Source organism: Aquarana catesbeiana, linkage group LG04 (genome assembly GCF_042186555.1).
Source record: "Aquarana catesbeiana isolate 2022-GZ linkage group LG04, ASM4218655v1, whole genome shotgun sequence".
In the NCBI taxonomy this organism is placed as follows: domain Eukaryota; kingdom Metazoa; phylum Chordata; class Amphibia; order Anura; family Ranidae; genus Aquarana; species Aquarana catesbeiana.
The window spans coordinates 643,317,916-643,335,610 of NC_133327.1; the positions used below are offsets into that span (position 1 = coordinate 643,317,916).

At 43.5% G+C, this 17,695-nt stretch overlaps 1 protein-coding gene across 2 annotated transcripts in view; it reads right to left on the bottom strand.

The window, feature by feature from the left end:
- The window catches only part of HHAT (hedgehog acyltransferase), a 502,378-nt gene that overhangs the window by 171,817 nt on the left and 312,866 nt on the right, over nt 1-17,695 (bottom strand). For both annotated transcript variants that reach the window (XM_073628427.1, XM_073628426.1), the window contains one exon: nt 7,809-7,953. In XM_073628427.1, the coding sequence (XP_073484528.1) occupies nt 7,809-7,953 (145 nt within the window). The remainder of the gene's footprint in view (nt 1-7,808; nt 7,954-17,695) is intronic.

Here is a 17,695-nt window from a genome sequence, read left to right on the forward strand (position 1 = left end):
GAGTGTCTAATTTCCTTTTTGGAGATATCAGGCTCATTTTTTTCATTATTGTGGTGAGTGCATCAACAAAGGGGTGCTCACGAGGTGGATTGGTGACGGTATTCTGTATAGGACCTTTGCTGTCTCATATTTCTGATGATATTGTGGCACCTTACAGGGCTTTAAGGACTATTGCATGGACTGCTTATCAAACTCACCTCACGAGTTTGCTATGTTTATAGCTCACTCTATGTTTCATTATTGCACTTATTAATTTTTAATTATTAGCGCTGTTAATGAGTTTTACCTTTGCGTATGCTTTATATATTGTGATTTTTAGAATAGCTGCTTAGTTCACAATTTTTATCTTTTGAGCGCTGGGTTTGGTCGTGCTTGTTATGACTAATATTTTTGACTACCTTTAGAAATATATTTACCTAGAAAAATGGTAATGTGTTCAATACTTATTTTACCTGTGGTATAACAAAAAAGATGTAACTAATCGTCAGCTTTAGGCCTCTTTCACACAAATTTTTTTGCGGATTCTGCTTGCTCAGTGGCGGATCGCTTTGCTGATCCCCGCCGAGCCGGCGGATGATAGGTCCGTGTCCGCACACTGTGCATAGCAGAGACAGACACAGTCCTGCTCTCCATTAGACGGATGGAAAATAGGAGCGCCTTCCATCTGGTTTTTGCGGGCAGGACCGGTATGGATGGCAGCGGGTATCAGTGGACATGTGTCCGCTGACATGCGCTGCTCCATAGTGGAGACTGCAAGGTCTGATTAGGTCCGCCTGAAAAACTGATAGACGGACCTGATTGGAAAGCCTGTGTGAAAGGGCGCTTACGCCTTAATACATTGTAGGAGATGCTGATAGTTTGACCTCAAGTTTTGTTCAGATGTATGGTGACAACAAGGAGCCAATTACAAGAGCAAGATGAGGATCCTGGGATATGCTCTAAACAAAATTAGTACTGTTGCAAGGATTTTAAAGTGGTGTTCCGACCGAAATTATACTTTTTAATTAAAAATACCCCTATAATACACAAGCTTAATGTATTCTAGTAAAGTTAGTCTGTAAACTAAGGTCTTTTTTGTTAGTTTATAGCAGTAGTTTGTTATTTTATAAACTTACAGCAGGCCGTGGCCATCTTAAGTGTGGGCATCTGAAGCCAGACTGTATTTCTTCCTGGATCTCATCCTTGTAGATCTCGCACATGCTCAGTGCAGCACAAGCAGTGTAATAGGTTTCAGGTCAGGTTTCCATAGCACCCCCCCCAGTTTTCACTGGATTTCTAAATTCTAAAGCTGACCACGCACTGGTAGAATTTTGATTGAAATGTTTCAATTTTAAGAACATTTGTTTGATTTTCTAATTGATAGTGGGGTCAAATTGTCTTTCATTTTCTACTGCAGTGATGAGAAAAGTTGATGGACAAGGATGGAATTGTTTTTTTTTTAACAAATTTCTAACATGTGGTTTTTGTTCAAGAAATGACACTCCTTCCAAAATCAAATGTTAAAAACAAACAAAATTTTTGATTGACAGTCATCAAGTCATCGACTGCACTGAGAATTTTCATACAAATGTTTGGTCGAAGTTTACTAAATGTATGGCGAGCTTAAAGTATAACTAAAAGCAAAGTTATTTTTTTTCTTATATAATTAGTTTTGGATAGAGTAGAAGAAGATTTGAACACCTGTCAGGTTGTTGCTGTCTTTGTCCCAGTTTGCAAGATTCACACACATTCTCTATTTGTCCTGATTACCATTATCACATAAAGTGAAAGTAAACACTACATTTTGGCATTCATCAGAACAGGAATAGAGGAGAAATCTTCCAATGGGAACACTAGTTCTGATGACACTCCAAGATTCCTTCACTTTGGAGGAATTTCCTCTCACTTTATGTTTTGACTATGGGACAGAAGTGAAGGGAAATCTTCCCAATTAGACACAGATGGCAAAAAAAAAAAACTGACAGGGGTAATAACCCTCCCTTACTCTATCCAGAATAAAAAAGCCTTAAAGTGGTTGTGAGGGCTCATGCATTTTATGCATGAAGGTAAAAAAAAACTTTTTTGTGCAGCAGCAGCCCCCTAATACTTACCTGAGCCGCATCTCGATCCAGTGATGTGCACAAAAACAGCGGCTCTCCCGGGTCTCTTCCTCCTCATTGGCTGAGACAACAGTGGGAGCCACTGGCCAGTGGGGGCGGAGCTGAGCTCTGAGTTTTGAATGAAAGCACAGAGCAGATGGTTGGGAGCGAGCCTGCTCGGGCGCCCCCATAGAAAGCTGCTTGCTGTGGGGACACTGAGCAGGAGGGAGTGACCAGGAGCCCCAGCGAGGGACCTGAGAAGAGGAGGATCAGGGCTTCTCTACGCATAACCACTGCACAGAGCAGGTAAGTATGATGTGTTTGTTATTTAACCACTTGCCGACTGCTGCATGCCAATATACGTTGGCACAATGGCAGCTGTGGGCAAATGGGCGTACCTGTACGTCCCCTTTAATTGGCGGGGCTAGCGGGCACACGCCCGCCGCGTACAGAGTGACTGTGCCCGTGGACTCGATGTCTGACGAGGGCCCGCAATCGTGTCACGGAGCCGCAGAACCAGGAGATGCCTATGTAAACAAGGCATTTCCTGTTCTGCCTTGTGACATGACAGAGATCTACTGCTCCTTGTCATCGGGAGCAGTGATCGCTGTCATGTCAGTGGTAGCCCACCCCCCCCCCCACAGTTAGAATCACTCCCTAGGACACACTTAACCCCTTCCCTGCCAGTGTCATTTACACATTAATCAGTGCATTTTTATAGCACTGATTGCTGCATAAATGCCAATGGTCCCAAAATAGTGTCAAAAGTGTCCAATATGTCCGCCATAATGTCGCAGTCACAATAAAATTTGCAGATCGCCGCCATTACTAATACAAAAAAAATGATAATAAAAATGCCATAAAACTATCCCCTATTTTGTAGACGCTATAACTTTTGCGCAAACCAATCAATATATGCTTATTGCGTTTTTTTAACCAAAAATATGTAGAATACATATTGGCCTAAACTGAGGAAAAAAAAATGTTTTTTTTTTTTATATATTTTTGGGGGATATTTACTATAGCAAAATGTAAAAAAATATTGCTTTTTTTTTTCAAAATGGTCGCTTTTTATGTTTATAGCGCAAAAAATAAAAACAGCAGAGATGATCAAATACCACCAAAAGAAAGCTCTATTTGTGGGGAAAAAAGGACGTCAATTTTGTTTTGGTGTAACGTCGCACGGCCGCGCAATTGTCAGTTAAATTGACGCAGTGCCGAATCGCAAAACGTGCTCTGGTCAGGAAGGGGGTAAATTCTTCCGGGGCTGAAGCGGTTAAAAAAAAAAATCTGCCTCTAATATCACTTTAAGTTTTACTTTAAGCTTAACCTAGTCTTTCACTGAGGTTTCTCGGGTGTTACATTTGTGTTCTGCAGCTAAAACGGAAAACTAGCAAGCTTATAAAGAGCAAATAAAACCAACCTCATGTATATACCGAATCAATGAGCTATAACTAAGAACACTGATCCTTATTACCAACATCGCCCACAGCAGTCAGTCTTTGCCTTTTATTATGCTAAAGTGCACTAATGACAAAAAAGAGAGAATCTGGCTGCTCAGGGCAGCAAGAAGAGTTCTATCATTTATGATAATGAAACCCAATACTTTTAATACAATTAACACTTGCTGGAAGTTATATTTACATTTTAACATATGGCTTAAAATAAATAAAACCATTATAAATTCTCTTTAGGACTTCACCACTTGAGAAGCAAAAGTCAATGAATAATTCATATTCCCGTCAATGAATTTTGTGTGCTTGGATCTCCTAAGCAGATTAAAAACGAAAAATCCAAATCTACAACAACTTCCAGACCATCCAATAAGCACAAAAAAGAGTTGAAAAATCTTAGATACATTATATTTTAATAGGCGCAACGTGCGTCACTCTGTAACTTTAATATCTCTTTTTTTTTGTAAGAGAAGCCTCTGTAATCAAGTTGTTCCTAACTACACAATGGAAGCTGATTTTATGCATTGAAAGTGGCAAGTGAAGTATAGAAAATGTTATTAATTAACCCAGTAAAACATGGCAGGGAAGAGACGGTATCGCTTTGACTGGAAATGCTCACCTGTAACACACAGTTATTAGGATGTGGTTCGCTAATCACTTGCCAAGTCTGTTTGATTGCTTGCTTGACTAACAGACTACATACATTCAATGTGAGCATAAATCACCTTTATTGACAGGCATAAAAAGGTAAGGCTTTTACAAGGGGAGGGGCATTCATCGAAAGTATGGGATCTGCTTCAGACAGCTAACTTTGTTCGCAACATGCTTGTTCTGGGGCCAGTGACTGATACCAGAAATTGGAACTGAAGCTGACAACACTCATTTGGTAAAAAGGAAACAATCCCGCTACAGAGTAGCTTGTGTTTAAATCAATGCCAAAGTCCTTTGTGTTGTTAAAATAGAATGTATTTACAGCTTTGCAGTCTTCTCTTTCAGATGGGTAATTGTTATGCAAGCATTAGAAGGTATCATCAATAAAACCTTATTAAATACAAATGACAGGTACTTACAGGTGATCTTGATAACAATACTTGTCACCTAACAATAATCCAGAACAGACTCAAATGTTAGTAAATGCCCCTGTTATCTGTTCCCAATGTGTATCCTAGTTGACACGTTTCAAGGACAGACCCTCCTCTTCAAAGGTCTCAAGAAGAGGGTACGCCCTTGAAACGTGTCAACTAGGGGTTCCTAACTAGGCAACTAGTTTGCACACTGTGACGGAACGTCCCACACTCCGCTTGAGTGTATCCGTCAGTATATTGCCTCCTAAGTCCTGGAACACGAGTCCAATGGATCTGGCTATAGGAACCCCCAAGAACCAGACAACACCAGTCTTGGAGTACATCAGGAATAGCCTTTTATTTGAGAAACGAGTTTGCACTGTACTGTACACCCAGCATATAGCACAATGGCAGCAAAGGTGTCCAGTGTGTCCCCTCACCAGTATTCCAACAGTACAAACAAATGGCCACTGCCCCACCTAATAGCACTGTGCCACTGGTCACGTTACCTACACGGTATGAGGGGGGGGGGGGGGGACAACAAGGGAGCTCTCTCTTACAGCCATTTTATTTCTTATCTTTGAAAGTTTCTTATATGGAAAGCATTGCTAACAAGATTAGCTGTGAGTACCTGTCATTTATATTTTATAAAGGTTTATTATTGATCGTATGTCATAAAGCCAGTGTGCTTTTCATTTGCTTTTTACTGGTCACAAACTGATCATTTTAAAGGAAACATTTCACCAGATACGCATGGAGGCTTCGCCACTGCTTACTTACCATTCTCCAAATGCTATTTTGCTTGGTTGTCATGTTGACCCTCTCTAAGCAAGAGCTTATTGACAAGCTTGTTCCAAGCCAGTGACTCAGAAAATATTAAATCCAGAGCATTGGCATAACAGCCAGTTAACTAGCATTTCCAGAAGAAGGTCAGCAGTTGCAGCCCCCTTGTTTCTGTTGGGTAAGGTTTACTTTAAACCAAGTAGCAAAAGTCATTTACAAACTAATCTTCAGTAATTTGTTGGTTGATATAGATACAGATAACTAAGTATTTAGCTACGGTGTTATATTCAGCTTCTTACTGGATTAGTGGTTGAGGGTCAGATAGGCAAGGTGGAGCGGTAAGGGTTGTTCTTGTGAATATTTCCCCACCCACTCATCCTAGACCTGCAGTTCATTTTAAGTCAATGGTTGAGGGGAGGTATTGACAGGTAGATCAAGATCAAAGGGTTGCCGACCCCAGCTCTAGAGGGTCAACAAAAAGCTGCTGCTATTGGAATAAGTAGCTCTTGTTTTTAACATCATAGCTGCTAAAGATACTGGAAAAGTAATTTATGAGAGAACCTGTAATTCTATAAAAAGGTATAGTTTTGCTATGCAGAAGAGGACCATCCATTCACCCTACCCTCCTCTTCTACCAGCTGACTGACAAAGATTGAAATTTCAACCACTCTGCGCTGCTGATCTCAGACACACACACATATAAGCTGTGCACAAAGAACTTTATCAAAAGAACATGCAGCTATACTTTTTACATTTTTAATATTTTGTATTATAATATTTATCCTGTAATTATTTGCTATTAAAGTGTATGTTACTTTAAATGTAAAATATCCATATATATTTGGTTATTCACAAAGTAGTTGGTAAATGTGGTCTTTAGCTTTTTTATATTGGAGATTGCTGCTAAACACCTTGGGATCCTGCAAGTTTCCTATGGTTTGTGTATCAAACTGTCCACACCAAGTGTGGAAGCAGATCCATGCTGTTGTGCTCAGTTTACATCCCTGAGATTACTGCTAGGAGATCCAACATGCAGAGTGCCTGTATATCACCTGTAGTCAGTTTTGTGCCATGCCCCCAGCCCAATCCCACTGTCGCATTGCCCTGTATCCTGTAAATGACACCCCCGCTGGGTCGGCAAGGAAGGATCATAGTCTACCCAGCACCTGCCTGAAATCGATGGGTAGATTGCGATCGAAGGGTTGCCTCTACATCTAGTCTCCTTTTATCCTCAGATTTTTAATTCGTGAATTTGTTTCTGCCTTGCGGTCTAACCACAGTCACAAAAATATATATGTATTTAGATAGCTTTGTGCCATTTTTATAGTCTTACCTCCACCTAACTGTTACAGCAGTTGTGAAGGGAGTCTAAATATGACTATGTGCTTCAATAGGCACCAGAGCAACCAGAGTAAGACCCAATCCCATGTTCAGACACATCCCCTCTCCTTCCCTGCAAGTCTATATGAGGATACGTGTGCTGAGGGGCGTGGCTGTTATTCAGCTCTGCCAGCACAGAGCACTACTGGGTAAGAAGCAGGAAAGGTATTTTAAGGTCATTCACAAATTATAAGATGTGGGGTATAGGACGATACAAAGAAAAAAAGTTGAGTTTTAAAGTGATACTAAAGCTAAAAACATTTTTTACATTAACTAATTCCTTGCATTTAGGTAAAACAATGTTTTCTATTTCTCTGACCCCTCCCTTCTCTTCCTCTTTACACAGCACTCAAGCAGCAGAAGGAGCCATTGGCTCCTACTTCTGTCAATCACATGCAGTGAGGAGTAAGTGGGGGCGGGGTTAAAACTATGGGGCTTGGTAGCGCGCAGACACTGCGTGCCTCCATAGCAAGCGGCTTGCTATGGGGGGACAGGAAGAAGAGGAGGAGCCAGGATCGCAGCCGGAATACCCCAGAAGAGGAGGATCAGGGCCACTCTATGCAATACCTCTGCACAGAACAGGTGAGTATAACATGTTTGTTATTTTAATTAAAAAAACATTTTTTTGACTTTAGTAACACTTTAATTTGTTCACCAAGTATTCCTTTTATTTCATTTCCATCAGCCTGAGTACTCTAAATTCAGTTACAACCATATATAATCTCTTTTTTTTAATGATCTGTATTTAAAAAAGGAACATTTACAATCATTCAGAAAGGAGCAAGAACATAGAAAAAACCCTACAGCGCTGACATATGTCAACCTCAGCATTTTACCATCATTATACAAGCAAAGTATCTGAACATTTAATGGGTTGGAAAGAAAAATGAAGTGTGCTCAGTCACCAATAAAAAGTGCTTATCCCTTTCATTCTTTATTTTAAATGATATTTTAATTTCCTGGAGGCAAGTGGATAGCAGGAAGGTGAGCATGAAAGCATTGAACACTTCGCCGCTTTGTTAAAAATATATCATTTACAAGGTACTCACCGTGTACAAACAATCTGTCCCAGTAGATCTTTCCAACGTGTTCTCCACCCAGGAACACTAGGTTGGTGAGGATAAGTAAAGCCGTGGAGACAGATGCCAGAGCAGCGTGAAGCAGCCGAAACGTCCTTGGTGACAAACAGCGATCCTGTGTGTACACATAGGGGAGGGTGATCAATCCATCTTTATGCTTTAACTACAGTGCAGTCCTAAAGGAGATAATAACACGGAACAGGTACTAGCAAGAACATTAATATAAGATTAACCCTATGGTGCCTGTGGAATGATGACTAGAATGATTTTGGATATGAGGCTTAACTCTTTTTATGATTTTCATCCTTTTTTTCCTTTAATTGGCTATGAAGTTCCAATAACTGTTTTGGAGTCCATCCTTTTTGTTTGTTTCACAAAGATTTTATTAAGGTTTAAATATACCAAGAAGCAGTACAACTATTGGAAGCAGAAATGCGCATGCTCACAGCAATTGCCACAGAATGGCAATCAGGTGCACACATGCATGCAGGAATACGCACACGGTGCATTTTGTTGCCAGACGGGCTATTTAAAGTGATACTAAAGTCTTGCTTTTTTTTTTTTTTTTTTTAACTATAACAAACATGTTATACCTACCTGCTCTGTGCAGTGGTTTTGCACAGAGCAGCACAGATCCTCCTCTTCTTGCGACCCTCTACGGTGCTCCTGGCCCCTCCCTCCTGTTGAGTGCCCCTGCAGCAAGCAGCTGACTATGGGGGCACCCGAGCCCAGCCACAGCTCCATGTGTCCATTCAGACACAGAGCCACGGCCCGCCCATGCCCCCTTTCTCTCTTAATTGGCTGACTGACTTTGATTGACAGCAGCGGGAGCCAATGGTGCTGTTCTGCTGTCTCAGGAGGGGAGTTCCAGACAGTCGAGACACTCTTGCAACATCGCTGGAACTAGATGAGGCTCAGGTAAATATTAGAGGGGCTGATGAGTGCTGCTGCACACAGAAAGTTTCTGCTTTTGCCTTTACAACCACTTTAAGGATGCTTCTGCCTGTGTTCAACTGCCGACTGGTCTTCAGCTGTTCCCGGTGTCCTGCGTTCTTCCAGTGTGTTCCCTTAGTTGCTGACCCAGCTTACTCCTGACCTGATCTCGGATCCTGCTTTTGTCGTCACTTGTTCCTGACCTGGCTTGTTCCTGACTTTGGCTCTGCTCATGATTTAGTACCTCGCTGCCCGCCTGGTGACCCTAGCTAATCCTGTGACCATGCTTCTGTCTCTGATCCTGGCTTCCTAAAACGTTTGAGTGTCCGCCTGGCTATCTGTTGCTGCAGTTCTGCGCCCCCCTGAGCGGTCTTGCTGCAAGTCTGCTGAGAGCTCTGACCAGCCACACGTCCCGGGCTTGCAGAGCAAGTGGAGTGCTTCTTTAACCTCGGCTGGGCTACTTACTGTTCCTGACCTGATGGTTCTCCTGTTCCTTTGGAACCGCATCTCCTGCTTCATGTCCCTCTAACTACATCTGCAGGCACTCATGTTCCAGTCCCTCAGTGCCCTCTGGTCCACTTCCAGTGGGGCCTGAGCTGGAGATACAAGACAGGTCGACCTCATCATTTCAGTCTCCTCTCAGGTATGTGACACTCTGCAGTTTTTCCAAGGGTCACATGCGTGCTTAATGATGTATCTATATCCATGAATAGATCTTCACTGATCATTAGAGGAAGTCTCTTTGCAGTAATGCAGTTAAATACTCTTTAAGAGATGCACTATTTGGGCAAAAGCTGATGGACACCTGGCCATCACACCTATATTAGCTTGTTGGACATATAATTTCAAACAATTTCCAGTAATACATCCCTCTGCAACTATAACAGCCTCTGCCCTTCTAGGAAGGTTTTTCACAAGTTTTTGGAGTGTGTCTGTGGGCAATTGTGCCCATTCAGCCAACGGAACAATTGTGAGGTCAGGTACTGATGTTGGACAAGAAGACCTGACTTGAATTCAGTGTCTCAATTCAGAATCTGTGCAGGTCATTCAAGTTCCTCTACACCAGCTCATTATACCACGGGCATCCACCATCTTTTGGCCATATAACGTGCTATCCTGTTTGTCCTGATTACAAGCACATCAAACATATTGTCAGAAAGGTGATGCCAGTATGTAGATTGGTGATCCTGTGCGAATATTTATGCTCAGGCGCAGGCTGGCTCATAGCCGTGCATATGCACATTTGCGGCCGAAAGAGTGTGCGCACCTGTCACTAATGCTGGCACAAAATTGGCTATTTAAACATATTAAAAGGAGAAGTCCTGCCAAACGAGCCCAGGCTAATGGTCCTAAGGGTCACATTCGTTTTGCACTCCTGTGACCCAATTTCAGCAGACAGCGGTGTGAAGTCCGCTCTCTGGTGACGTCACCAAGATCAGTCCAGGCTCCGCGTCACCCCAACTTTGGAAGTCTGGATCCGCCAGGTGCCTGGACTTATGGCAGTCTCAGCCCCACTGAGAGCTGCTAAGATGGCCACTCCCCGCTCTTCCACAGCTCAGCACTCCAATAAGCCTGGAGGAGCAGAGCAGGAGAGCTGCTGATTGACAGTCAGCAGCTCTCCTCTCAGGGAGTCGAGAGAACCGAGCCATCGGTGATGTTCGATGGCTCGGTTCTCAGTGCAAAGACGCCGGGGGACAGATGCTGCATCGGACCGATGCTGCATCCATCTAGGTAAGTATGACTATGGGATAAAAGCCAAACCCATACTTCTCCTTTAACAAAAAATGGTATATAGGGCACTCTGGGCAAACTGGCACTCTGTTCCACGGTGAAATGCAAATAAAAGTCAATGGTGGGCAGGAATTTCACAGACAGGTAACCTGAGATGCACTTCAGCAGCACTCCATATGAGAGAAGCAAACTCTAGTAGAAATATAAACACAAAAGAAGGCGCTTTTAAGTGCAGTAGATCAGAATTTAATGTGTCAAAGAACAGTTAAAACTGCTCATATGAATCGACTGTGACATCCAGCAGGGGGGTCTTCCTGGTACAATCCTGTGTCCCAAACATCAACAAGCAGTGTGCAGTGGAATTTCCGGAATGCAGGAAGGTGCCACCGTGCTAAAGGAACCAGCGTGGACTGCAAGCTCCAGTGACGTCAAGGGGGTGGTGACATGTTTCGGAGCATGTGCAATAGCTCCTTCTTCACAACCATCCATTATGCTGGTCAGTGTTTGGGACACAGGATCGTCCCGGGAAGACCCCCCTGCTGGACATCTTTTGGAAATTGATAAGCTCTTTCACAGTCAATCCTTGTGAGTGTTTTTAACCGTTTTTTTTTACACATGTGATGTACTGCACTTAGAAGCACCTTTTTGTGTTTATATTTTAACTTATTAGCTGAACATAGCTTGTGCTGTCTTGTTTACAGCATTACAGTACCTGTGAATCATGGACTTTGCCTGACTATCGGTTTCTGACCCAGCTTGCCTTGACCTGCTCTTTAAATTCACTTGTACCAAACCCTGCTTGCACTTGAACTAGGCTTCGGCCTGCAACCTCTGTTGCTGACCTGTTTGTCTGTTACCGACTCCCACCTGAACTCCAACTTTGCTTCCTGATCTCCTCAGGCTCCTCCACCAAGTAGAGGAAGCATACACTCTATGTTCTTCCCACTTTGTGTTTATTGTTTAGCCTCAAAATAGGCCTTAAATGAAAGTGTTTGTTACCCTAAAAAAAGAAAAAAAATTATCCTGTTTCTTTAAAGCATAATAAACTGCATAGTGCTTGTGTTGTGTCATTTATCCTTTTCTAAACTGTAAAAAAAAACTGGCTGATCCTGCCAGTTTCTGTGTCCCTGTGTGTCCTGAACATGGTAATCATGGCTGCTGAGCCTTGACACCATGGTAAATTTACATGCCTCCGTCATCTGCAGCTCTCCTCTCCCCCTTCCTCTCTCCCTGTCAGCTCCTGTGTGTGAGCCCCCCCTCCACTTCTAGCACCGTTCCGAACAGTAGAAAAATGACTGCTCACAATCACCGCCAGCCCCTCTGCTAGGCTAACCAGCAAGGAGAAATAAGGTATTTAGAAGAAAAAATGACACTTTATAGTATGTGTTACCCTAGGGGCTGGCAGGGACTGTGGGAACTTTACAACCCCTTTAAAGCGGGGTTCCACCCAAATTTTGAACAATATCTGTATGTATTCTCTTCCTTGCCTAGATGCTGACATGCCGTTTAAAAAAATTTAAATCGCCGTAATTACCTTTTATTTTTCTATTCTTCTTTGCACTTCCTGGTTCTCCTCCCGTGGGAGTAGGCATGTTTCTAGCCTCTCCCAGACGCCTGGGAGCTAGTCTCAGGCTTCCCAGGATGCCACTGAGCATGTGCGGGAACGAGCGGTGAATGCTGGGAGCACAGCATTCACCACATCCAGGAAATAAATGCTTGTGGGCTTCAAATGCCCACAATGAAGATGGAAACCGCCTGCAGTGAATAATATAAGTTATTCTTTCCGACGAAATCTGACACAGGCGGACATATTACACACAATATGTCAGTATGTAATGCTGAGAAGAAAAGTTTGTGAATGAACTAAAAAAAAAAAAAAAACGATAGATAGGTGGACCCCCGCTTTAAGTATATTTTTTCATGTCCTTGACATATGTGGAAAAGCTATATAGTGCAAAGCTAAAATGCGTTATGCCAAAAGCTCTCTTTACAAAAGAGAACTCCCAAATGCATTCATAATTACATTATTAAACTTTATGTACTATTTTAATATCATTTTAAAAATAGCAAATTTTCCACAACTTCTGACTTTGAGGGGTTTTTTTTAAGTTGTTCAATTCAGCAAATGTTCAGTAGAATATAATATGATGCTTCTGCTGTATGCAACTTGGCCCTACATATGTGTTATTTATTGCCAGCATATTTTACGAGTCCCAAAAGTAAAATGCAGCATTTTGTAGTTCTCCCACAAATGGATTTCTAGCACTATTCTAAGTCTTGAGAGGCCATGTAGCACCTAAACACTATTAAAAGGGTAGAGCAAAATAATTTACAGATATTTCCTAGGCTTAAGACATCCAAAAGGTAGGATGGACTTTTAGATTAGAGCTATGCCAGGATGAAAAACTGAAGCCCTTAACTGGCAGTCTCAGTGATCTTAACACTCCACTCAAGGTCGGGCAACTCCCAAGTCCTTTAATCTCCGCCTTACAGTCCCCCTGTTTTTTTTCCAGTATTTAGTATACACAATTTCTTCACCTGTCTGCCTTCTGGTCATGAGACATCAGGAGTTTTCTTCATCTTGTGGTATTCTCTGGTGGTGGGCAATCCTAAATGTTGCAGAGTTTTGTGCAGCCTTTTTCTGTGAGTCAAGATGGATCAATGACACATTCTTGGGAGTAGTTTCTCGAAACCCTGAGCTCGCAAGTATTGAGTTGAATGTCGCTGGGCGTCATTTAACCGAAAGAAAGAGTTGGCTGTAGGACAGAGCTATGAGCCTGTGGGGGACAGCACTCAGCTAGCCAGAGCTGCTGTTTTATTTTAACAAAAGCGTGCAATTTATTTTTAAATCTAAAGCTGCAGTTGGGCTTTAAGGATCAATTTTGGCTGACGTGCATCTTTAACAATCCTTTTATTTCCTATGAGGTATTATAAAGACACTTTTACAAGTAACAGCAGATTGTGGGCCATGTCAGTTTATATGGGACAAAATAAATGTTCACTTCAGGTGGCCGGACGTGTGTGAGGGAAGACGTGTGGATGCTGAGCTCCACACAGGCACGATTAATCCGTTGCCATCCCTGCCCTATTCCTCCTATACAGGACCCCAGCACACCTGCCCTGCTTTCTAGACCCCCCTGCTACATTCCTGGAGGGGTCTTTGTTGGATTTGGCTGCTGCCTACTCTGCATCCGAGCCTGCGGCTCATCCCGCTTCACAGACACCAGCCGCCATCTTGGGGCCTACAGACGGCTCGGAGCCATTCGTTTCTGGTCCCGGTGACCCGAGTAATAAGCGGACGCTCTGCCCTGCTCGCCTGGCACCCGTGCAGTCGGAGACCGAGGGCCGGGTGAACGTGGGAGGATAGTCGCCAGCGGATCCCGTCTCTCTGCTCCGGATCCCCGCGGCCCAACACCATCTTGCGGCCTGCCGGCCCGTTCCTCTCTGCCTCCTGGACGCTGTGAGTAAAAACTCTCCCCCCCTGTGTGTGCCCAGAGAAGGGACTCCACCGGTCATATTACCGGGATACCAAGGCCTAAGCCCGATCATCTGTTTGCTAATCTGGGAGGAGTGGAGTTTACCTGGCAGGCTGTCCCTACTAGGAAAGTCCGTGGCTTCGGCCTAGGCCTGGAAGTGGTCGGCCATCTTGCTACACCAGCTACACCTACTCCAGCTCCATTCCACCTTAATTAATCATCCGCAAAGTTATTTCCTCTCCAGAATTAACACACAGGAGGATTATTATCCATCTCCCATAGTGGCTTACATTTTTTTTTTTTTGCAACTCACTACTATATTCGATTCTTGCAATATGACTGTAATATCTATGTAATAAGATGTTAATGAGGTGAGCCCTGTCCAGTTATCGGCCTTACAGCTCCAGCTATGCCCGCCAAGACACCTAAAACCCGTTCCACATCAGGTAAAAGCTCCGGAAAAGGGTTGAAATCTCACACGGTTACCTCCGGCTCCATCCGGCAATATTTAGCTGGGGAACACAAAGGTCAAGCCAGTACCTCAAGACCAAGTGTCTCCCCTTCCTCCCATGCTGCCTCTGTGAGGGAAAGCTCTCCTGCCTCTTCTTATTGTTCAGATCTTATGGATGATCCTGGATCCCCCGCTGGCTCTGAAATGACGACTCTGATGAGTGGTCTTAAAAAAGAACTCGCTGGAATGTTTCACAGTCTGGAGAAATCCATTAAGAAAGAAATTACAGCAGTGAGAACTGACATGTCTCACCTCCTAGTCAGAGTTGAGGAAACGGAACAGCGTCAGGACTCCCAAGCAGCAGCTATAAAAGAATTGCAGGAGACTGTCACTCAGCTGGCTTTTACTCATCGTGCCTCTCTATACAAACTCGAAGATCTCGAGAACCGTAACCGTAGAAATAACGTACGAATCAGAGGGTTACCAGAAGCAACCAGAGACAATGATCTCGAGCCATCAATCCGAGACATTTTCAATACAATACTGGGAAACCCGGTCACTGACCCAATACGATTTGATCATGTGCACCGCGCTTTGCGCCCTCGAAACGCAAATTCAGAACAGCCCAGGGATGTCATATGCCGCCTACACTATTTTGAAGACAAAAACGCCATCATGACAAAAATGCGGAACACTCCTAACATTGACTTTGACGGAGCAGTTATCACCATATTCCCTGATCTGTCCAAGGAAACCCTCGATCGCCGCAGAGCGCTGAAACCGCTCCTTGAACATTTGCGCACAGACGGGATTACGTATAGATGGGGTTTTCCAGCCTGCCTGATTGCCACCAAAAATGGCCGTTCCCATACCCTTCGTTTCCCTGAGGAACTTCCTACTTTTCCACAGGATCTACATCTTCCGCCTGTAGAGCTTCCAGGTTGGCAGGAACCCATCCCAAAATTCTCTAACCCTTTGGATCCCCATTGGCAGAAAACACCATCAAAGAGACAGCGCACGTCAATCCCTGGATCCGCACAAAAACATGGCTGAGTGATGTCTTTTTCTACTCATTCCCACTCCCTATATGCTGATACCCCATTTTTTCAATGCCCTATTGGTCTTGGTTAAACACCTGGAACTCTTTTTTTTTTTTTTTTCTCAGCGTCATTGGCTTAGAGGACTCAGACCTGACACAAATGTTTTCTGTCTATTGGTTATCCCATTTCTCAAGTTCAGTCCCACTGGACCCAATGGGTTCAGCTGCACATTCTCTTACAGGTTTTGTAATGTTCAAGTTGCTATTGTTATTGTCTTGGTTCTTATAATTTCCCTTCCTCCTTATCTAGCTTATCGCTGGAGCTCACTTTGCATAATTATAATGTATTTTTTTTTTTACAGGCTGGGAGCTGGCGGGGCGCATTGCTCCCCAGCGCCTCTTCCTCGGTGCGTCCCCCACCCCCCCTCCCTTTTGGGGTTGGTGAGATCGGGCTGCCCACAGGGTTTCTAATCCAGACTCTTATTGGAGTACTGGATGGCCGCCTGCTCTCTCTCTCCCCACAGGGACCACTGCAGATTTCTGCGTGTCTCACCCGTACTTCTCACAATTGTGTTATTGCATGTTCATGCCTTCTTTATGTGCTTAACCCCTCTTCTTATACTTCTCCAAACTATCTCTTCTCTCCCCCCACTCTATCTCTCCCCTCCCTGTTGGCATGGGTGGAAATATAAGCGAGGGAATCCCAAGCCACTGTTCCAATGGCTACTTTGACAATCACATCTTATAATGTCCGGGGTCTTTATGTCGCTGCTAAACGGCACCAAGTAGTACGTGAGCTAAGGCAGACCGCCTGCTCTATTGCCTTTCTTCAGGAAACGCACCTAACTCACACTACACCGGTTAGATTGACCTCACCCCACTTTCCACAGTGGTACTATAGTCTTTCGGATACCAACAAGGCCAAGGGAGTTGCCATTGGGTTCAGTGGTAGAGTACCTTTCCGCTTATCTGATATGCTTGCTGATGACTGTGGTCGTTATCTCTTTCTTAAGGGCTTCTTAGGCAACACCCAGTGTACGTTTGCAAACATTTATTGTCCAAATCATAATCAACCAACTTTTTTTTCACAAACCCTCACTAAATTATCACAATTTGCTAAAGGTATTATTGTCCTTGCAGGTGACATAAACATGCCTCTTGACCCAACAATGGATACATCCCAGGGCCGTTCGAACATATCATTTAAACACTTAGCTTTTGTTAAGAAAAGACTCCTTGATTATCAATTAATAGATGTCTGGCGTCTTCTCCACCCTAAGGATAAAGACTTCTCATACTTCTCCACGACACACCAGTCCTATTCTAGAATAGATAACATTTTTCTAGATCACTTCCATCTTCCTCTCCTCAAATCTACTCATATAGGTATTGCAACTATATCTGATCACGCACCTGTGACAATGCGCATGACCATGCCCACCTTAATCCGTAACACCAATAGCTGGAAGCTCAATGACTCTCTTCTCTCTAACCCGACTGAAGTCTCCATGTTAGCTTCCCACTTGACGCAATACTTTAAAGAGAACATTCCCTCTGTGGCATCTCCATCGCTGGTGTGGGAGGCTCATAAGGCCACTATGAGAGGCCGTTTAATTGAGCTAGGTGCGAGGAAAAAAAGGGAACATGGTCATCAAATTGCACAGTTATTACAGCAAATAACAGACCTTGACAAACAGCATAAGCTTTCCCTCCATAGCTCTTACCTCAATGCTCTCACACTTAAACGTGAAGAACTTAAAAAATCTCTTAGACCTAGACACTAAACGGAAATTTCAACGCATATCGCAGAAATTTTATGAATGGGGCAATAAACCTAGTAAACTACTTGCTAGATCCCTACGGGCTAAACAAACAAAGTCATTTATCCCTAAAATTAAACTCCCAACAGGGGAGCTTGTCCATGCAACCCCACACATTGCCAAAGCTTTTAAAGAATTTTATGCAGATCTTTATAATGGCACAAATGGCCTATCCCCCCTTTCCCCATTAGAGAGGCGTAAGCATATGCTTTCTTATTTGAAGGCGGCAAATCTCCCTAAACTATCTAGGTCAACCCTTGCGGAAATGGAAACGGATTTTTCAGTTGAAGAATTTCAGACAGCTCTGAAATCCTCCCCTTCAGGTAAAGCTCCCGGGCCTGATGGATACACTATCCTATACTATAAAACATTCCAAGAGATTCTACTCCCTCGCCTTACAGCTTATG